Below are 22,673 nucleotides of genomic sequence, written 5' to 3' on the forward strand. Positions count from 1 at the left end.
CGTGGACTCTAAGTGGAAGGAGCGGCGGTCGACCACAGTCTGTTCTGAGGCACACATCTGATTTGTTCTATTCAACAACTATGTTTCCCACACAATATATGGAATATATGGAAATAAACGGATCTGTTCGAGGATTCAATTGTCATACAGGTGTAACAAGTCGGTAAATGGATACAATGTACAATTAATAACTTTAAAAATAAAATTTTCCACTTGCTGTCGACTGAAGATGGCATCACCTGTGCTAAGGAAGAAGGTAATGACCAATCATGGCTCACCTGTTTTTTGGGTTTCCTCAGCAAACTGAGCAATGATAGGTCGCTAGGTGATGTCTTCATCAGTCGACAGCAAGTGGAAAAAATAGTATTTAAAGGTATTGATTGTACATGAAAAATAATGAAGTTACCAAGTTTATTCTGGACAAAATATTAACTTTTTGTTGCTGAAAATGGCTCAATGAGTCAAGTATCAGAGATTAGTTTCGAAATACATTATACAATTTAGAGAATTACTTAAAATAAGGTTAAATGGTTTTAATGTTACTTAACCAGCAGATGTTTTTCAGTGCAGGTTGGCGATGCGGCGTCCTCTTCAACGTCTCCTTCTTGTGGAGTGCCCCAAGGGTCGATTCTTGGTCCTTTACTTTTTTCATTCTGTCTTGTTCCGCTCAGGTCCATCCTGCGTAAATATAACCAAGTTTATTATGGACAAAATATTAACTTTTTGTTGCTGAAAATGGCTCAATGAGTCAAGTATCAGAGATTAGTTTCGAAATACATTATACAATTTAGAGAATTACTTAAAATAAGGTTAAATGGTTTTAATGTTACTTAACCAGCAGATGTTTTTCAGTGCAGGTTGGCGATGCGGCGTCCTCTTCAACGTCTCCTTCTTGTGGAGTGCCCCAAGGGTCGATTCTTGGTCCTTTACTTTTTTCATTCTGTCTTGTTCCGCTCAGGTCCATCCTGCGTAAATATAACATGCCGTTCCATTGTTACGCAAATGACAGCCAAATGTACTGTACAGTCAAAAATGCTTGGGTGGCTTTTAACTTTTTTACGTTTTAATGAGAAAAAACGGAGGTGGTTTTCTCTTTTTTTTTTATCTATTTGTGTCTATTTCCTTGGATTTGTGTACAGCACTTTGGTCGACTGTGTTGTTTTTAAAGTGCTTTATGAATGAAGTTGGATTGGATTGCGTCAAATAGTTCGCTGACTGCTTTAAAGCGCTTTAGTGTTGTGAGGAAAAGCTTTGTGATGACCTGCTGTGATATATTTCAGCCATTTTTCATGGCGCTAACATATTTATGTGCAGGCATAAAAAGATGCTAGACAAAGTAGCATCCATTTTTCCACTACACTCCAGTATATGACTTCTACATTTCAATTTAGAGGTCTCATTGTATATCAGAGCCACCTCACGGCATATCGGAGGCATCTCAGAAGAGTCCAGGTTGACCTTTGGGACACTTATGTGCTTCCCTCCTCCTCTTTAGTCTTGATATACTCTGACAGACACTCCATCACATACACACACAGGAATGTGACAGCCATCAGCCAGTGGAGTTTTGACAAAAAGGAATATTATCCATGAACTCACATCCAGATCTGTTTAGGCCGCCTTACACTCAGTGCCATTAAACTCAGGGAGCCTGGAGAGGAAGGGCCTGTGTCAACACTGATATGACCATGTAAATAAGTCATGTGCATCTCTCTCTCTCTCCCCCTTGCTCTCCTCCGCTCTCTCACATACATTTTTAGAATTCCCTGATTTCTGGTGACGTGGAGAAACACATGAAAATTTCATGTCATTTTTAAAAATTCAAAAGGATGTTCTGAACTTTTGTTGGCAAGATGGATGCATCATTTATTCTCTTTGGACAAGCAGGGACTTTGGGATTTGGAATTATTCTAAATCTAAACAATGAAATGAATACATGAGCAGAAAATCAACAACAACTGCTTCCAATTCTCTCAGGACATTAACAATCTAGGGTTATAATAGTTTTGGATTTGTCGTTGTAGCTAGTTTGTATTTCTTTTTTCTTTTTTTTGTCGCAAGGAAATTTTGAACATGTTCAAACCACACATACTCACAGTACGGACAATATAAATCAGGTGCATTTATAGCCCTTCACAAAAGAGTCTTCAATTAACTTATTCTAAATATTTTTGGAATTCGGGAAGAAGAACCTGGAGAAAACCATGATGAGAACAAGCACATTTGAACCCTCAACCACAGAACTGTAAAACAGCGGTACAAACCACTAATCCACCATGCTGTGATATTTAATATAATGTTCATTTTTAGTTTGAGCTCGATAATCTACACTTTCCAAATAATGTGCTTTGGAGGGCACTTTGAGCATGTATTTTAGTTTAGTTTTGTTTTATTTTGTGTTTGGGGGGTGGGGGACATATGTTTTCAAAGGTTATTTTTGAACCAAATCATTTCTTTTGGGATCTTGTAAAATGAAAAATAAAATTAAAAAAGAGGGTAACAATGTAGCGGGTTCCAAGGTGACAAACAGCTGACAGCAAGTGACCGCTGTGCATTTTGACAGAAAGACTTCAGGTGACGCTGCATGGTCAATAAACGCACCAGCAGAGGGAGACCGTGACATACGACAAGTCTGCAAGCTGGTGCTCGCTCCTTACATTCGTCGATTTTCAAAAGAGAATACAGAACACCACAGCACGTTCTCGTCGGCAAAATTTACACGAATTAAAAATAAAACTCCCGTGTTAAATCGCATTCGTGCGTTTAGACGCCGGCAGCCTCGCAGCTCTGAGAATGCGGAAATGGAATTACACCGAGTTACATTAGTAAGTAAATCCTAAATAATTGAAGTGTCATGTCATCTTGCTCTCTCAACTGCCTAATTACCCTGTTTAGTCAGTGACATTGTTAGCTCGTTAAGGGTTAATGTCGACGGTAGTGAAATTCGATACAGTTCCTGTTGAGGTTTCCCACTGCTAAGAAGGAGCTTGTTACCTGTTGCTTGTAAACGTTTGTTTCCACGCTTCTCAGGTGCGTCGTGGTCGCCATTAGCCGCGACGTGCGGAACGGGAGGACGTCATGGTAGTGGAGATAAGAACTTGTCCTTTTTAGTTGGGAGTTGGTTTGGCAGCCTGCGGACGAACATGTAAGTTGTAAATGTTATCAATCTGTGCTGTTCACATAAAAACAGTGCAGCCACTTTCACTGTCAGGAGAGCTGACGTGTTGTGTGGCAGCGGCTGCTGTAGTATATGGCCCATGTCGTGTGAGCTTGGAACAGCAACAACAACAAAAATCAACAGTGTTTAGTATCTTTTGTTTTAGAACGTAACTAGAGTTCACAAAAATGTCAGTCTGTCAAAATAGTTGACAATTTATCAAATTAATCCGCAACAATTTAAAAAATTGGGTATTTATTCAGAGCTATTATCGTTTAATTTAAAATAATCCAAATCTGCTGGTTTCAGACTCTCAATAGTTAATATTCTGATTTATGTAGTCCTCCGCGAAAGCAGACTGATTATCTTTGTGTTTAATCAAAATAAGACATTTGCAAACATCTGCTTTTATTTTGGAAAACAGTGACCGAACCAATAGCTGAATCAGTTTCAAAAAGTTAAGTGAGGAGCTCAGTCTTTCTCATTTGTTATTGCTTAATTGTCATTGAATTGTTTTTCTAATCAATAAACAATACCAAATTAACTGATGCAGGTAATTTTATATCCCGAAAATTATGAAAATCCCGATATAGTCTTCCTTAAATTGACATGAAATTACTGTCTTTTTTTTTTCAACGATTTGATGTTTTCCGTTTATTTGTAAAGTACTGTACTTCTTCTATATAGAGCACACAATAAAATGGGGGGCAAAAAGAGTAAACAAATAAAATAAAACAAACTCCAATGGCCAAAAAGTACGATTGAAAATATTTGGTACTATAACCACTTTTGTTGTTGTTCTTATTGTTTTGATCAAAAACATAACCCTTGAATCCAAATTCAAAGTTCCCTTCATGATACTTGCCTCTGCACACAGCGTCGTCATACTGATGCGTTGCCAGGCTCCTGCACCCTACACCCACACAAAACATTTCTTTTAAAGACAAAATAAATAGAAAACTATCTAGAAAATGCAGATTTTAAAATGTAAAAACAAACAGGCAGGACTTGTCATGAATACTAAGACAAAGTCACGTAAAGTCTTTCATAAGTTTAAGCCAAGCAAGCCCCAAGTCCTAAAATTGGTGATTTAAGCCTGACTCAAGCCCCCCATCTCTGTTAACATCTTTCTCCTCTTGTCTTCCAGTATGGTGGATTAAGTGATCAGTAAACTACAGTCTCCACACAAATGGAGGCGCTCTCTGTAATGGCCTTGCTGGAGTGCCCTCTGTGTTCAGAGCAGCTGGATGCATCAGCCAAGGTGCTGCCCTGCCAGCACACTTTCTGTAAGGCCTGCTTGCAGAGGCAAGAGGCGGCGCACTCGCAGCTGTTCTGCCCAGAGTGCAGAGCTCCCGTCATGGCCCGGACGGTGGAGGAGCTGCCCGCGAATATCCTGCTGGTGGGGCTCCTGGAGGGTTTACAGGGGTCAGCGGGGCCGAGCCGGAACTCGCACTACGCTCTACCCTTTGCCAGGAGAAGCGGGACTGTCAGGGAGGGTCATTACAGAGAGCAGCAAAGCCACAAAGAGGTCAGTGTGCATGTCTCTGTACCATTGCTGCATTGGAGAAAACTGGGAAATTTGTGTGAAGACATGAAATATAATACAAGGTCATTCGGATATATACGGTGATTCAATAAATGCATTACGCACCAATGGCAGTGATAAAAGTCTTTACAAGTCTTTATAATCAGGGGTGCGCATGAGGACTCCAAATTAAATAGTTTGCTCCAGTTCAAGTCCATAAACACATTTTTGCTCACTAAGAATAGGTCAAGCGAGCCTCAATTTGAAGTACCAGAACTAGTACCAGTCGGTTGTCTTCTTTTTAGGATATAAATGATGCAGACAAGTGCAACCATAACAAAAAAAAAAGTCTTATGTGGAAAGTAAATATTTGTAAGGAAAACACTTCTAGGGTATAATTAAAAAAAAAACATACACATGGAAAAAACAGCAAGTACGGAAGTAACTTAGCGCATGATGCCCAAAAACTGGTTTGTTACGCACCACTAATAACCTTGAAGCATCGCTATTATGTCTATCTGAACCTGCTGTATTTTTTTTCTGAGTTGTCCCAATGTTATTTGAGAATCTATGAAAGACAGCTAGTTTACCCATTTGCTCCCAAAAACGTATAAATATGTTCTATTTTAAATACTACCATGCTCCCAAAGACGTATTTACACGTGTTTTTAATGTTCTTCAATACTAGAGCATACAGAAGGCTTTGATGCAGCCTCTGAATGAAAGAAAATGGTTGAAGCAATGCTAGTTAGTACAAAAAGCGGCCAGCAGTTGGCTGCAGAGTATAAGAGATCAACCAGGGCCATGTTGCAAAAAAGCTCTTTTCCCCAGTGTTTGAAACAGATTTGTGAATAATGACGAAATTTAGCTATATTCTAATGCTAATTGCTGCAAAACGAAAACAGATTAAACAAGAGACTCTAATCGTTCTTTTGGTAGGTTTCATGTTTTTATAGCAATAGAACACAATATTCTGTGGGCCTTGCAAAATCAGTCAAAATCCAGTAAAACAGCCGGGAGCGAAGGGGGTTGCTTCAGTGAAAGTGTCTGAATGAGTTAATTTTTCTTCAATTAGAGTTGTTATTGTTAACTTACTAAACACTTTGACGATAGCTTATTTGGTGAAATGTATTTTGAGATGAGCCAAAAAGATTTGGCTTATTGTCAGGAATGCTAACAGTCAAATTGTCCGTCCTGGTCAGGGCCAAGCGGCAGATTTCTTACTTCGCAGCGGTCTCGAATGCAACATGACTCATCTGACTTGTTATTTTTTCTGGCACACCTCTTTAGGTTCAACATAGTTCTTTATACTTGGCATTTATTGTCATTCTATACAGCCCGCTTTCTGGTTGCTCACTAACAACACGATTGTATGTTTCAACACAATTTGCCAAATGACATTTGAAGAACCCTATTCCAAATGATGCCAAATTGTAAATGAATGCTGTCTCACGGTGCATATTTCTCCACAATGTCAAAGTCTGATCTTCCTCACCGTTAAGTGTGTTTATTCACACAAAAGCCTGAAGAGATAAGCAAGATTACCTAACATGTCACAACCCAAAAGCGATCTGAACTATTAAAATTATTTCCTCAGGCAAATTGCAAATCAAGGGCTTCTCAGGTCTTGGGGGCTGAGGTTTCTTAAAACCAGTTTCTACAATTAAAACTTTTCCCTGACCTCTGACACTGGCTGACTTGAAATAAGCTTTTTCTTGACAAATAGAGATGTCGTTTTATGTTTGACTCTCAGCTTCAAAATATGATGATGGTAGATTGGTCTGTTACCTTATTTAGTGGTCTGTACTCGGTGTAACGGTGGGCCAGTCAAGACACGTTCACAAACATCACCCCTAACATTATCTTCTATCACTAGTAATTTTAAAATGAATGGCAATTCAAATGCGTACATTGGCTTAGCTTATTTATATCTTGATATGTCACCCCCTATTTATTTATTTATTTTTCTGAAAATGAATATCGGCTTCAAATATCGGTCATCGGCCTCATTGACTACTAATAATCAGCATCGGCATCGGCCCTGAAAAAAACATATCGGTCTATCTCTGGTAGACACATTTCACCAACTATTTTTTTTGCTATTAAAATGGGCTTGTTTTAGGGGCGGACCTGGCCCATGCAGTACACCAACCCTCTTCTTGCCCAACATATTGCATGGCGAGTCCGCCTTTCGTTATAATGACAACCAGTGTGCTAAATTTCCCGTTTCGATTGGCGGCAGTTTATTTCATTAGCCAGCTGCTTGATTGTACTTTTGAAGTCTGAACCCAGAGTGTGGAAAACAAGCGAGTGCACAAGACAATTAAAAACACTTTTTTTTTTTCCATCTTCACTTAACACACAACACTCCTTTCAAGATAGAGTAATGATAGAATGTAGCAAAATAAAAATAAGAAGCCAAAAGCTTGGGGGCAAAAATAGTTACTCATTTGATGTTTGTTGAACTCAGGCCTTGTGAGGTCTGCTGATGTCTTGTGTGATGTTGTGCTTGTCAGCCATTGGAATTCTAAAGATGTTGTTTTTCTTCAGAAAATTTTAGTTAAAATAATTTGGTCTATTAAGTCATCATGCTGCGTCATTGCCTTCATTGAGGATGCAGGAAACGCAGAGAGAGACCCTCCCAGTTGTACATCATTTAAACCATTCCGTGTTCACAAGTCGGGTTGTAAATCCTTAACGTAGGTTCAGTGAGAGTTCAAAAAGCCCGGCCGAGTTCAGGAGGGGGGGAAGTTTGTGATCATCTTGCTATTTAGACGTCGGAGACAAGCGGCAGTTCAGAACAGCGTTATATAACCTATTCTACTTATCCTCTCAATCGGACCAGGCTTCACAAAATGTAATTTTAGTGTGGTTGATCTTAAAATAACATCAACCTGGCCATGAGAAGCCCACTGTGCCTGAGAAGAAGGAAGCAGATGTCTTTGTATCTTTATTCAGCTGAGTTCCTATTAAGTTGTCTTCAAATGCTGCATTAAAGAAGAGAAACGCCCATCTGGAGAATAATATGTCTGCACTCTGCAGTATTATTTTGCAGAAGTAGGCGCTAGGCCCACAATTCTTACTTTGCAAAGATAATGTTTCTTATATTTGCTCCTCTCATTAACTTTAATAAGATAAGCGGAAAATGATCTCATCAAGTGGGCTGTGATAATTAATATTGTCATGGCGAGTAAACCCATTGATGACAGTTGCCCTATGAATTACAATTGTAAACAGTATTATGAGAGCTGCTGCAGGGCCCTGTCAAATCTCCGGCATTTTGTAGTGTTGTATTTGTTCCCTAGACCAGTAGATGCACTTTTACAATTTGCGATTACAATTTTACACTTCACAGCTGTGCTGCATGATCTAATCGCCCCACATATATATACAGATGTATAAGTCGAATGTTTCTAGGCATACAACTTTAACTTTATGTTTGGCGCTGCAAGAAATGAACATGGGCTTCCATGAATTAGAATAGTCACAATGGGGTCGGTGAAGGACTCTGGTTGGTGGCCTGGTGGGTGGTGTCTGGTCGGTGCTGGATTTCACTTTCCTTTCTTTTCTTTGGTCCTTCCTCGGGTCTCCTGACGGCCTCACGACTCTGGCTGGAAGTGTTTGGTTTAGGTGAACGGTGTGGGATTTTTTAATAGGTTTTAGGTGAACTAATGAATGAAAGAAAGAAGAAAAAAAAGAATAGTCACAATGTCATATGAAAAGGGCATTTCCTAAACTTCACTGCCTGCGAATATTCTCATTGTTTCTGGTCATTTTGTTCTCGGGGCTTTGATTCAATTGCAACTGGACTGTTGTGGTTGTCTTAGACAACTAAACTTCAATGTAGGTTTTTTTATATATTTTTTTATACGTATAGTCTATCAAAGTGTGACCTCACAAAGCACGATTGAGCATAATATTATATATAATGGGATTTTTCTTCTGTCCAAACATTTTATGTGGTTAATTGTGGTCAAATTGTTTTCTCTAATAGTAAATTGGTCACAAAAGAATTGCTTGCATTGGTTTTCATGTCAATTTTATAAGTGAAGTAGATTGTGTGTTGTCGACAATCGACTTACAGTCAAAACATACGAATATGTTCCCAACACTATGTAACCCATGTTAACTCAAATAAGTTTGTGGGTGATGTTTTTCTGTTCCTCAGGTTTCCTCAAGAGCTTCAATGCACAGCCAACAAGGAGATTCAGAAGGAGAGCTGATCCTCACCCCCGTTAACGGCATCGCGCCAAAACATAGAACAACACTAGGCGAGGACTGGCTCCATAGACACATTAGCAACAACAGTGGCGCATCTGTCACCGCCGGCACCCCGCACGCCGCCAGCCAGACGCCCCAAACGCTCACCCACCAGCAGTCACTGGCTCTCTGCCGAGCACTGTGTGACTTTAGCCCCAAAGAGATGAAAGTGGAGAGTAGCGAGTCTTGTCTTGGCTTCCGGAAGGTACGTGTCTCACAATCCTATTTGAACATGTACAGAGGATCCCATGTCACATACAATTATTGCAATGATGATGAGTCCCACTATCAGTAAATATGAACCCATGTTTTTTTTTTTTTTTTTTTTTTTTACTAGACTTGTGGTGTTTAAGCTCAAAATGGACTTTGCTTTTGAAGTGTGATAAGTCAGTTATGAATTTTTTATTTTATTTTTTTGGAAAATGTCAATACATAATACCAGCAGAATTTTCAATACAGGCCTGTTATTCTGACAATGATTTACAGAATATCAAAGATTATGATTTATAATTTGAGTCAAATGGACCAAAATGGGCATTTTGTAAAGAAACAGGGTCTAAATCTCCCTATCCTATTTACAATAATTTAGAAATTGCCCAATGGTGCCATTTTTAACCTCTACATATTATAACAATCTTCTAATAGTTTTAGCTTCCTGGGTTTAAATTTTTTTTCTTTTTTCTTTGATATAACATATCAAATTTAAATCCCAAATGGGACAAATACCACCCAGGGGTTGATTGTGTGTTGTGTTGTATTCAAAGTAGTGGAGACGGCGGTGTTTAAAAAGGGTGTTGTGTTTTAGGTACCACTTATTGCTTTCACCAAAGAACATTTGGGAGAGCTTAAAAAATGAAAAATTAAGTTTAAAAGTGATTGATTTGGAAGTGTTAGTTGGAGACAAACCTATTAATGAGTTACAGAAAAAAAAACTATTACTCCGATAACATTCATTAAACCCAGTATCATGCTAATGTTATCATGGGACATGAATCCAGGGACTTTTAGCCTAGCCACTCTTGATTTTGTACTTTCAAAAGAGCCTCGTAAATAATTTTGATGCCTTTGACTTGACACAAGTATCACTATGTCCCTTTTTTCTGTAAGGTAAGTAATCTCACGGGCTCACTGTTATCTCTCGCCAGGTGTCTTTTCTGTTCTTATAACTTACAGAGCACATGAAGTTGCTTGTGGTGCTAATCCATAATAGTCATGGTCATTTTTTTCATTTCGTTCTTTTTACTGTTTTGCAGCATTCATCGCTGCCCTCAAGGATTTCTGAGAGTTATATAAGGGCCTTGTTGCTGTATGCTTTCCATTAAAGCACACTTGAGGCTTGCCTTTCTTGTGTTTTTTTTTTTTTTTTAATGGAGCTATTTTTTTTATTTTTTATAGCGGTCAGTGGTCACAGAAAATGCCCAGGCCTTCACAAAGACACACAGGGAGATGATGCCTCATGAGTGGCCATGCTTTAGTATGAGCATAAAAACTGACAAGCTGTCATTTTATTTCCGACAGTGTCACCTCTTGCCTCTTTGTCACTTTTGCCTCCCTTTAAGTTTGCTCGCGTGTTTTTGTGCTCCGCAGGGAGACATTCTCACTGTCATCAGACGGGTGGACGAACACTGGATTGAAGCCAAACTGGGCGACAGGGTAGGAATTTGCCCTCTACAGTTTACCGAGGTGAGTTTTCTCCTCGTCTGTAGATGCGCTGAATTTCAGGGCACTAGCAGAATCCTCTGTCTTCTTTTTCCACGCAAATCTTTGGATTCCTCCCTAAGTGTCACTCTGTGGCTGCAAAGTGCTGAGGATAGGGAACTCATGTTTGAAGCCCTGCTGTGTGTGCAGATGCTCATTAGTCAGGTTGCTTAGCTCGCTGACTGTCATTTGTTTTCCTTTGAGCTTCCTGACTCCGGGTATAAACCTGCTCCACGCTGGGACACATTGCTGGTTCACGCGGTGGGTTGCACAAGTTGGCGTCTGATTTCCTTCATTTCACTCTTTTATCTCACAATCTTTCCACACTTATTTTCCCAAGCACTTCCCCTCCCTTTGTCGGTCCTCTCCTCCGTATCTTTTTCCTCAAGCTCCGCCTCAATAGCCTTCCAATCTTTTCTACCTCTGGACTCTTTCATACTCCTCTTCCCTCTCCTCGTGCTGTGCAGCCGAGCGTGAAGACACAGTAATGCTTTCTCTGCTCTGATGGCATAACAGCACATCACTGTGGTGAGTGAAAGCATTAACCCAGCCGTGTCTGTCTGTGACGCTCTATATTTCACCTTGCCTCCCGCTCCGCTATAAGCGCCAGTCGATCCTTCCAGGCTTACTGGCTGCTACTTATCTTCCCGCCTGCCCGTCCAACAAGTTGGAGTGGGTGAACGGAGTGATGAGCAACCGTATTTAGACAGCAGCTTCGCTGCTCAGCGCTCAGCCTGTCAGGTGCTAGTGACAGGTAGACTTTGAGAGGCTTTCCTAGTTTAACGACGGGGCCTGGAAGGAGCTGACATCACTTTCCTTTTCTGCATCCGTCTTTGCCAGCTAAACTCGGTGGCAACCAAACTGCTGGAGGGAAAGAGCCCGCGGAGGAGTGACTCGACAGAATTTCAGCATCGGACGGGAAGCAGGAGCAAAGACAAGGCCCCAGAGGCATCCAGCAGGACAGCAAACCAGAGAGCCACGCAAGTTCCCGCAAAGACTCCTCTTACCAGTGCTCTGGTCCCCTCCAACCCGCACAAGCAGACAAAACCCAGCAGCAGCAACTTTTCCCACGCATCCGCCGTTGAGGAGAACAACATCAGCGGCTTCAATCTCCAGCGACACTCTCACCGCTCCTCCGTGCGACCTCCCGCCCGTGGACACTCGCATCCCTCGAGAGTTAATTCTCAGCGAGTTCGACGCCACTCTGACGGCCCTCACAGGCTGCTGTTACTGGTGAGTCACATGCTTTGATTTCGTGTTATCATCTCATCACTTTCGTCTTCTGTTTTGTTGTGCTCAGGTGTGCTTGACTTGAATCAAAAGCATGTGGCTGACAGAAGTGCCGGTTTCTGTGAGCTGATTTGAAAAGATGAGGTTGTTCTCAGGGGTTCAGGGTGTGGGGATCGTTGCCGTAAGAGCCAAGGAATGAAAACAAAAGAGGGGAGTTGCCCTGATGTTGCTTTTTACATGATTAAATGTCTCTTATTAAGACAAAACACATGTGAAAAGGGCTGCGAATGAAAATTGCTGGGTTAAAAGATTGAGGGCTGAAGGTGAGCAGAGTGGAACTTTTCAAAAGTTTGTAATCAAGAGTCCTGGGACCTGAGCCAAAGTTTCTTCGCAGACGTGAATGTGACTGTATGTGTCTTTTTCCTCTTCTAACAAAAACACAGCCAAAATCAACACAGGGAAGTTGTTATTCTACAAGGCAGAACGTTATACTGCCCTGGCGAAAAAATGGTTTAAAAAAAAAAAGGCCTAAATAAAACAAGCTAGTGTCACTTCCTATAACTTCCCCATTCTTTGGATTTACCATGTTCAATTGAAACCAAACTTTTAGTTAACGAAAACTAACGAAATAACTCAAAACAAAAATTCATTTGAACATTTGAAAAGTAGAATTGGTTAGAACTTAAGGAAAACCTACCTTTAAAAAAAAAAAAAAAAAAAAAAAAAAAAAAAAAAAAAAAAACTTTTTCAAACCGTTTATTATTGTATTTGTACTTTGCAGTGGTGTAAACTGCTCCTCATCACTCAGCTGCCTCTGTCATTTCCATTTGCACCATTTGGCTTCATCAGAAGGGCAAAGTATTACAATCGCCTACACCCACACTAAGAGAGCATATTGTTGCATCCAAACCCATCATTGCAGGCATCATGCTGCTTTTGCATTAGATTACATTTTGCACCTCATATGGTCAGAGGTCGCAAATCCAGGTCCAGAAAGTAAAAATCCTGCCACAGTTTAGCTTTAGCCAAAAGTTTGGCTTTAGGCCGTGATGCTAGCTAGCTAGTTCCCTAGCAAGTAAACAAGCACAATGGGAGCCAGCTAGCTTGTTCATGGTCTGGTGTTCATATTGGTTTACAACTGTATCTGGTAGAAATATAAAGTATAATTACAACTTGAACCTAAATTGGTCATCAACGGAGGTGGCAAATCCAGGTCCAAAAAATAAAAACCCTGCCACAATTTGGCTTTAGCCCCTGATGCTAGGTAGTTCCCTAGCAGGTAAACGAGCACCATGGTAGCTAGCTAGGGAACTAGCTAGCTAGCACCTGGGGCTAAAGCCAAAATGTGGCAGGGTTTTTACTTTCTGGACCTGGATTTGCCACCTCTGCATACAGTGTACAAAGACCGTGTAATTTTGATGGATTGCCAAAACAGGTCCATGTGGCAGAATGATGGATGGATGATGTGGAACTCTAGCAAACATTTTGGATTGTATCCCAAATGAGACAAGGGCATTGTGGAATGGGGAAAGGCGAGGTCAAATGCATTCTGGATGTGCTGCGTTCTGATCACCTCAGCATAAAATCTTAAAAGGACACATGTAAATGTTGTGTATGTGCTGACCATCCATTTCCTTTTTTTTTCCTTTTCTTTTTTGAGGGAGTGGGACACAACTTAATGAGGAAACTACACAGAGTCACAGTAAGGTTATGCGGTGCTAACATGAAAGACTGCAAAGTTTTCAGCCTTTCACTTTCCGCCAAGTGCCCTGCTTCCTGAGATAATGATTTCCTTTGATTCAGTCCAAGTTTCACCGCTCTGCCCTGCAATTAGACATGTCGGCTCATAAAACCCCCACACCACATGTAGGTATGAAAGTGAGATCAAAAATATGAGCGATAATGATGGTATTTAAAAAATTAGGGGGTCAGGTTGGGAAGAGAAATCAAAAACACAATTTTCGAGCTGTTTAAAGGCAAGTAAGTAGGAAGATGAGGAGAAATAAGAGATACTGTAGATTCAGCGTGTAGGAGGCTCGGAGTCCCTCAGTGCGTCTGCTTATCTCTCTCATGCTGATGATGATGATGATGAGTCACTGGTGAAATTTGTTATATAACAGACCCCCATATCGCTCGCTATCACTCTCCCCCCATTGCTTTAAAACTCCTTCCTCTTCACTAAGCAGGTAACATCCACTCACACAACAGCGGGCCAGTAATAGCAGACAAGCCCTGCTTTCTTTAAGGAAGTCTGTCCTGAAACATGGTACTCTAACCAAGGGCTCTCTCGAATCAGGTTTCAGCCAATTTAGGATGAAACAATTTTACAAAAACACTCTTGTTCAAATGCCAGTGATATGATGAATGATACCAAGCAATCATTTCAGATTTTTTTCCAAAATTAATCTGACCTATGAAATATTCAACTTAATTGGGGGGAAAAAAACATATTTTTGAGAGCAGAAGTGGAAAATAATCAATTGCAGTTGCACAAGTGTGCACACCCTTTCATAACTCGGGATGTAGCCGTGTTCAGAATTAACCAATCACCTTCAAACTTCATATTTGCAAATTATTTAAAGGGGAGAACCAGAATTTCAATCATTGATTCAGCAGACAGACTAAAATAGTGTGGGGGATTAATATTTTATTTTTTTAAATCCCCTGCACAACTTAATTGCAAAAACTGGCAATGATACGGTTTCTGAAGGTTCTAAGTGAAACAATCATAAATCAAAATAAATATAGATCAACAATATTAATATTTACATACATTAACAAGGGCAAACGGTTACTTTTTATTTATTTATTTTTTAGAAACAAACAACAGACATATGAGCTGGATTTCATTTGAACAGTTGGGTAAATTATTGAATGTCATTACAAATTGTATATTCTCTGAATAATAGAAAAACAACAGGTACTGACTATCCTCGTATACGAATTAACCTTTATCAAGGTCATTTTATTTTTTCCGTTTTATAGTCTTAATACGAATTTATGGCCCATGGGCCGTTAATGTAAAGACATGAGCCAGCCCCGCCAGTTAGTTCTGAAACAAGATAAAATCACATTGGGTTTAGATTTTTTTTAAGGACTCCAAAGCCTTTCAAAAGCACAAATTCTCATGCTACATAATAGCGTGTTTGCTTGTTGCATCATATTTTTAAATAATAATAAAAAAAAGAATATACAGGCTGAGATGGCTTCTAATGGGAAAATGGCTGTCCGCCCGTGATTTATAAGTCCCGTGTTTGGCCAATAGAGTTGCTCCGCTCTTGTAAATACTCTGTAGCCATTGCTGGGTCATCGCACGCGGCAATTGCGTGACTGCTGCTTGAGTGAGACGGCCTCCTTGTATCTGATAAAACAGACCCAAGAATAGAAGACGGACACAGAGAAGTGAAAAGACTTGAATAATTGAATGCATGAAGAATGCAGTGCCGTGCTTTTCTCCCGCTGTATTACTTGCAAGGAGTTAATGCCGTTCAGAAATGATTAATTACCCTCATTTCATCATGAGTTTGTTCACATTTAACCGTCTTAGCCGTAAATATGTCATGGCTGAGATTTACATCATCACCTCTGAAAGCTAGAATGTCTTCAGGAAATATTCAATGCACTTTATCCTCTCTTTACATGTATGCCTCACAGCTCTGCTTTTCACAAATGACTTTGAGGTCGTAGCAATGAGTTCTTATAAATTATAGCTTGCTTTATATTTCGTGCTAGCATTGAATGCAAGTGTATATGCAATTCAGCCTAATGGCCACAGAGCCTCAGGACCCAGGCACCTGCTATAAAGGGAACTTCTTGCTTCACTGGCCACTATTAATTCTTTAAGCACTAGTTGTGCTTTAAATAGCATCACGCTTGCGCTGAGCCCGTGACGGGGAATATTATTTCTCCCTTTTGTAAAGAGCAGGTTAAATGAATCAACGGATGACTGATCGTACACTACCCGGGCATAGCATAATGTATATGTGCACAATTTCAGGTCCATCACAAAAGCTGGATCAGAAAATATAGTGATGTTCACTTTTCGGGCCCGACCGATTAATCGAAGTTTCCGACTCTGTGAAAGTACCCTCAACGCACCATTTTGCTTTCGGTGCATTAGCAACTAGCAAGTGTCTAGCGTATGTTATTCTGTTGTCGCTAAGCGTCCATTAAGCCGTTTAATGACACCGCAGTTGGAGTTAACTAAACAGTAACACACAACGTTAAGAATTACATCCACTGTATATTTCAATACAAAACATGCTTCATTTTTAAAACATCGCTTGCCTAGCGCTAATGCTAAAAGCGAAGGGAGGATCCCATTCAAACAGGAAGTTATCATTGGCTTCGGGAGTGTTTTTTCTTCAAATAACGAATATCCACACACAAATCTTGCAGGAACACATTGATTGACACTGAGGTAGGCTAGTTTGGCGTCACAAATATTGAATAATGGTACAGTTGCAGCATTCAGCCAAACGCACTGAATGGACAGTAGAAAAGGCTAAGGTATGGCTAGCATAAAAACATGGCAAAGGTGCTACTCAGTGTAAATGATCACCGATGATGTGAATGAATCATGTTGCAGTCTTTTCAGTCAAAGTTTCTTAACGCCTTCGGGTGATTTTTGCACTGACGCAATATACTGACCTTGCCATTGCTATCTTTAGAGGACTGAGTCAGACAGTAGTTTATCTGTATCTAACATATGTCATATGTTGAATGCAAACATCATGCCACCAAGTGTAATATGAAATAAGCTTTTACCTTCTTAAATACCTCAACTCCCTGTTGCCACATTGAATAAGTGCACATGTACAAGAACTTAACATTTTATTATACATAGTTCACAGTAAGTACATACAGTAAGCAGAGGTGGTCATTCCAAGTACAGAAAGTAACAACCCTGGTACAGTTTGGCTTTAGCTCCTGATGCTAGCTAGCTAGCTAGCGCCCTAAAAGATAAACAAGCACCATGGGAGCTAGCTAGCTAGCTAGCTAGCACCTGGGGCTAAAGCCAAACTGTGGCAGGGTTGTTACTTTCTGGACTTGGAATGACCACCTGTACTTACTGTGAACTATGTATAATAAAATGTAAAGTTAGTAGTAAGTATATTTCCCATTATCATTTGGTACACAGTCTGAGATGCAGTACAAGAGCTGTATCAACTATGTCATGACATAGATAACAATGTTCAGTTTTGATTGACACTGTTCAGGGGTGTTAGGCAACACACAATAGAGAGAAACCACAATACTAAAACCTAAATGGAATACATCTCTGATTTTGTCAAGAAGCAATTTTTAATACCACTCTTAACGTTGAATGTCTTTAAATTGAGCAGGTGTACTCAATGTGGCCTGTGAGTCTATCTTCTGGTATGCTATGACTCGTGTCCTCGAGTGAACTTTTGGAATTCCCCAACACCACCCTTGACTATTTTTGCTCTGAGTGTGCTGAGGTTTAAAAGTTCAAACATCCTCCAAACATTCAAGTTGATGATCATTTTGCCTCCTTTTCGTTCCAGAGTGAGAAAATGACCAACGAGGCTCCACCCAATATCTCGATGGCTCTGTCAAACCCGCAGTTTTCTTCCTCTTCTGCAGACAGCAAAAATTCCAACACGCAACATCTCTCAATCAGTGTGTAAGTCCCTGGATAAAAACTTTTCCCAGAAGTCAACCAGAATGTCTACACACTGAATGAGCACTGTGAATATGGGGTTAGGGTAAGAGATAGGGCCAAACTGTCGTCATACAAAATGAAAAAGTAGGTTAATATTGACAAGTAAAAACCATCACAAAGGTGTAATTCACATATTTACCGTCAAACGTAAAATCAACTAAATGTAACTTTGATAACAGGTGTTCACGATTGTGGTGATAATTAGGGCTGGGTATTGATTCTAATTTCCTGAATTGATTTGATTGTGATTCACAAGAGTTCAGTTTGATTCGATTTTGATTTTTTTTCTGATTCGCTTTATTTCGATCCAATATTGATTAATTATGGAACATCAAAGACATGATGAAATCCAAATTCAATTTTGCGGAGGCAGTAACTGGTTAAATGATTTAGTTCATTAATGAAAGTAGCACGTGTTATAATCACTTGCGTGTTACACAAACATTGACATCAGCAATTTTAATTCAATAATCGTAAATATAAATTAAAAAGATTCTAAATTGTCTTGAAGTGCAATAAGTCAGGTCTTTCATAAATGTAAGAAAATACTTAAATTCAAGTGAACATTACATTTCATGAAAACAGTAAGATATATATTTTTTGCATTTAACTCATTTGCTCCCAAAAACGTATAAATGCGTTATGTTTTAAGTGCCCCAAAGACATATTTATGTTTTTGTTGTTTGTTATTTTATGCTAGAGCATACAGAAGGCTTTGATGTAGCCTCTGAACTGTAGAGAATGGGTGAAGAAATTGTAGTAATTACAAAAACGGCCAGCAGGTGGCAGCAGAGTATAAGAGATCAACCATGGCCATGTTGAAAACAAAAAGAAGCCCATTTACAGTTCTAAACAGACTTGTGAATAATGATGAAACTTAGCTATATTCTATTGCTAACTGCTAAAAAACGGAAACAGATACAAATATACATTGTTTTTCCTGATGAAAGAAGAGACTCTAATCTTTTTTTGGGTAGGTTCCATGTTTTTATAGTAATAGAACACAATATTCTGTAGGCCTTGAAAAAACAGTCAAAATCCAGTAAAACAGCTGGGAGTAAAGGGGGTTGCTTCAGTGAAAATGGCTAAGAGTGACTGAAAATTATATTTTCTTATGAATTTATAGAAAAAAAGAGATATTAAAATAATCGATTCATGGTTTTATGAATGGTTATAATTTGATAATATGTGCTACATCACCCGTTAGGTGTGCTGTGCTGTATTCCTATAAGCCGCAACGTCCAGAGGAGCTGGAGCTGAGGAAAGGCGAGATGGTGGGAGTGTACGGCAAGTTCAAAGAAGGCTGGCTGCGTGGGTTGTCTCTCCGAACGGGCAAAGTGGGCATCCTGCCGAGCAACTACATCACTCCTGTGCTCAGGTGAAAGGCCACGATCCCTGACGGCAGTTATGCGTCAGCCGAAGGACGCTTGGATGCGAGTGCAGTGCATTTGTGTGGGCAGGAATATGTTAATCATTAAAAATGCTGAATGCAAAATGATCAGTTATATAAAGGATTCTGAGGGATTCTTTATTTCAAGTAGAGCCCGACTAATATGCATTTTTTTAGGCCGATGCCGATACAGATTTTTGGCAGAAAAAAAAAATCAGATTACAGATTAATCAGGTGACTATTTAAAAAATATATATATAATGCATAAAAGTCCCCCTCCCGCCTCATCCCTTACTTTCGCTATTAAGATTTACTCTGCTTTGAATGACACGTCCATAGTATGACCTCATCAACATATTTCATGAAGTATTCAAAGTTATTGTATAGATTTATGTGTCAATCATAAAATCATTCTTACTGCTTTACTGTATATGCTTTCATCCTTACATTTTGAGAAAATAAATTATTCAACTTTAAATATAACTATATATATAAAATAAGAAAGTGAAATAATAGAATATACTCAAATAATAGCAACTGAATAAAACAGTAAGAACTAATAATGACTGTTCCTGTGCGTGTTTGCCTCTTGGGGGCAATGTGGTGCCGTGCATCCATGGCATACACATTCTATTAAAAAAACTTGTTTTTCACACATTGGGAAGAATTTGTGCCTTTGTGTAGCGTGATCTTACCTGTGGTTATGTGTTCCCATATAGAGGACCAAAACTGCCAAAATTCAAACTAAATAAATGACTAAATAAAGAAATAAATGACTAAAAGTGAAAATCAAAACGGATATAAAAAAATTCATTCATTTGAAAATTAAATCCCAAAAAATAAATATAAATGAAAATAAAATCAACAAAAAGTGTGTGCGTGTGTGTGTGTGTGTTTATATATTATATATATTGTTGTTTTATTTTTTTTCATTTAATTTTCGAATTATATTTTTTTTATATACGGTTTTATTTTCACTTTGTCATTTATTTCTTTATTTAGTAATTTATTTTTTTCAGAATTTTGGCAGTTTTGGTCCTTTATATTTCCACAGAATTTGTGTGAATATTCGTTATTTGAAGGAAAAAGACTCCCTTCGTTTTTAGCATTAGCGCTAGGCAAGCGATGCTTTAAAAAACGAAGCATGTTTTGTATTTAAATATACAGTGAATGTTATTCTTATTGTCCTGTGTTTAGTTTTACAGTTAACTCCAACTAGGATGTCATTAAAAAGCTTAAAGGACGCTTAAGAGACAACAGAATAATGTATGCTACACACTTGCTAGTTGCTAATGCTACACAAGCAATATGGTACATTCAATGTGCTTTCATAGCGTCGGAAACTTGGGTTTTCTTCGATTATAACGTTTTAAAGGGGAAATAATCGGCCATTTGGCCCAATTGGCCGATTGTTTTGGCAGATGTTTGAAGGGCAATAATCGGCCGATTAATCGATCGGGCCCTAATTTAAAGTGCGGATAGCTAACTTTATCCTATTGCATCTCACTGCAGAACGTCAGCCAGACTCCTGGAGACCAAAGCGGCAGGCGCGTCGTCGCAGCACAACGCAGCGGCTGCAAAGAAGCACACAGCTTCCAGGAATCCTGCTGTGGTCCTTGCTGCTGATAGGGTAAATAATGATGGAGCGCTGTACTCAGCAGGACAAGCCGCACATGTGCCAAATGGAGCACAGCACGCAATGTCATCCACAGGCGCTGGGAAATCATCATTCTATGGAAGCTCGCCAGGTTGGGAGACAGTGAGGCGACTATTTAACCCACACAGAGGTGAATGCAGCCAGCCCATCTCCTCATTTCACAATTAGCGTGTCAAACATCTCCTAACTGGTCCTTTTTAAATGCGTTTTCCAGTATCCAACCTTTTCAACCATTCGTCCAATTTGAATGTACCCTCCAACTCGGAGCACTTTGCTCAAGTTCAGGCATCCGGTTACTCGCCCGCCATGCAGAGGAAGAAAAACGGTGGAATTCTAGTCAACTCTGGAAGACCAGCAGTCTGGATGAGTGAGCCAACAGCGCTCTCTGCTGCCCCCCTGGCGAAAGACAGGGACTTCAGCTCTGTACATGATGCAGGCTATCAGCATGAGCGGCATCCGTCCAGTGGCCCTCATTCAATTCTTGTCAGACCTGATTCGCATAAGAGCACTGCAGACAAGGTAAAATAGTGCTCAAATTAAGTTATATTGAATGAGTGTTTTCTCATCTACTGGACACACATTTCTGCTGATCTACTTTAAATTTACTTTGAGTTTTTTGTCTGCGTCAAAGCAAATAGTATTGTAAAGTATTTTGATCAATATAAAAAAAAAGTGCGCAGCTGCCATCTCAGCTTTGTTGCAACTCTAAAACTACCTCTATAAGGAAAATTTTGATGACTCGCTCCCACAAATTCTGTTTGTGTGAGAAGCGCCTGAGAAAAAAAATAAGTTAAATTATAATGAACTTTTTCAATGTTTCTAGCCTGCCAAGTCGGTCCGCTTCCTCACAGATGAGGACCCCCTACCTCCACGGCTTCGGACATCCTCGTGGTCTTCGGGAAGCCAAGTTCCGTCCAACTTCGCCCCAGCACCTCCCCCGCTCGAAGTATGGGCGCCATCACTTACCTTGGGAAGAGATGGACCGGGAATCATCCTCAAAGACAAAAAAGCGCCAACTCTCAGGAAAGGCATGGAACCCGGCCTCTCGGATCTAAACTCAAACCCGCAAAAACCAATGTCATCGCAGCCGTCGCTATCAGCCATGTCAGCTCAGTTCAGCCCCACTAGGTACTTTTGAGAATTTGACCCAGTATTAACAAACGAGTCACTGTTTTATGACGTGCACAAAAAGGTCCATTATGTTTGTTTTTTTCTTCCTCAGACACAGAGTGAATTCAACACATCTAGCTCAGACAGACTCTGAGCTCAGTCTGCTCCAAGGAGAACTTGTCCTGGTCCACAGACCTCGACCTGACGGCCGTGTCCTGGTTACCTCGGAGACCAGGGGCCAGACGGGCCTGTTTCACAGCAGTATTCTTCATGCTCTGGAGAGGCTCACTTGACTCTTTGTAGAATTAACATATTTGATATACACTTTGCCAAGATCCAGCGATTGATAATGCCAAAAGAGATTTCCATGAAGGAGTTTATTTTTTTGCCCCGGGTTAATATTAAAATGTGTAGAGATATATTTTGTGTGACTTCAGTGTAAGAGCATGTCTTGTATGTCTCACATGTACTGAGAATTTGCTCATACAAACCCACCCTGTTTCTGCCCATGTTACTTACAGTACATAGGTGAGTGCCTTTGTCAAAACCTACAAAGAAAAGACAATCTAAACTATGTGAAGTAAAATATCTATACTTCTGTGGCAATAAACTACCTACGACAACAAATAATTGAATGTGGGTTGATTGATGAGGGCCAAACAAACACAACAAAAATAAATAAATCCATCTTTTATTGCTCCAAAAGGAAGAACATTTGCACAATTATTAAGACGGGACTAAATAATGTTATTTTTCCAAGTTCAAAATAAATACTGAATGTGGTCACAACAAAATAATAAACAATGTTGAATGTTGCACATATATTTACAGATGGTCACGGTTATTGAAATTACTAAATTGACCTAGGTGCTTTTACAGACTAGTCAAAGTATTGTGTGGTCTCTGCATCTGTTTGTAGCATAGTAACAATATTTGCACCAGACTTAACATTAGCAATTT

General features: G+C 39.7%; 1 protein-coding gene and 1 long non-coding RNA gene across 3 annotated transcripts; one reads left to right on the forward strand and one right to left on the reverse strand.

Annotated features, from left to right (window-relative positions):
• Nucleotides 1-427: 427 nt before the first annotated feature.
• LOC144059002 (uncharacterized) lies at nucleotides 428-3,242 on the reverse strand. The gene is made up of 3 exons (XR_013295532.1): nucleotides 2,995-3,242; nucleotides 836-965; nucleotides 428-678 (listed from the first exon to the last, which is right to left on the reverse strand). It is a non-coding gene; the product is annotated as an uncharacterized LOC144059002 (long non-coding RNA).
• Nucleotides 2,603-22,343, forward strand: sh3rf2 (SH3 domain containing ring finger 2). Of its 2 annotated transcripts, XM_077577749.1 has the most exons (13): nucleotides 2,603-2,825; nucleotides 3,031-3,145; nucleotides 4,305-4,685; nucleotides 8,851-9,147; nucleotides 10,530-10,625; nucleotides 10,845-10,901; nucleotides 11,481-11,873; nucleotides 17,399-17,517; nucleotides 18,764-18,934; nucleotides 20,459-20,733; nucleotides 20,818-21,122; nucleotides 21,427-21,731; nucleotides 21,826-22,343. In XM_077577749.1, exons 3-13 carry the CDS (start codon nucleotides 4,347-4,349, stop codon nucleotides 22,004-22,006), a joined length of 2,538 nt encoding a protein of 845 aa, XP_077433875.1. In that variant the 5' UTR covers nucleotides 2,603-2,825; nucleotides 3,031-3,145; nucleotides 4,305-4,346; the 3' UTR covers nucleotides 22,007-22,343. The 2 variants fall into 2 exon arrangements, with proteins under 2 accessions (XP_077433875.1, XP_077433876.1); XM_077577750.1 differs by lacking the exon at nucleotides 10,845-10,901.
• The last annotated feature ends 330 nt before the right edge of the window (nucleotides 22,344-22,673 follow it).

Source organism: Vanacampus margaritifer, chromosome 10 (assembly GCF_051991255.1).
Source record: "Vanacampus margaritifer isolate UIUO_Vmar chromosome 10, RoL_Vmar_1.0, whole genome shotgun sequence".
In the NCBI taxonomy this organism is placed as follows: Eukaryota; Metazoa; Chordata; class Actinopteri; order Syngnathiformes; family Syngnathidae; genus Vanacampus; species Vanacampus margaritifer.

Excerpts from the sequence above, each read along its gene's own strand:
- sh3rf2 (XM_077577749.1), top strand. The coding sequence starts at position 4,347 with ATGGAGGCGCTCTCTGTAATGGCCTTGCTGGAGTGCCCTCTGTGTTCA. Across the intron at positions 20,734-20,817 it reads ACTATTTAACCCACACAGAG|TATCCAACCTTTTCAACCAT; the intron begins GTGAATGCAGCC and ends TGCGTTTTCCAG. Across the intron at positions 21,732-21,825 it reads GCTCAGTTCAGCCCCACTAG|ACACAGAGTGAATTCAACAC; the intron begins GTACTTTTGAGA and ends TTTCTTCCTCAG.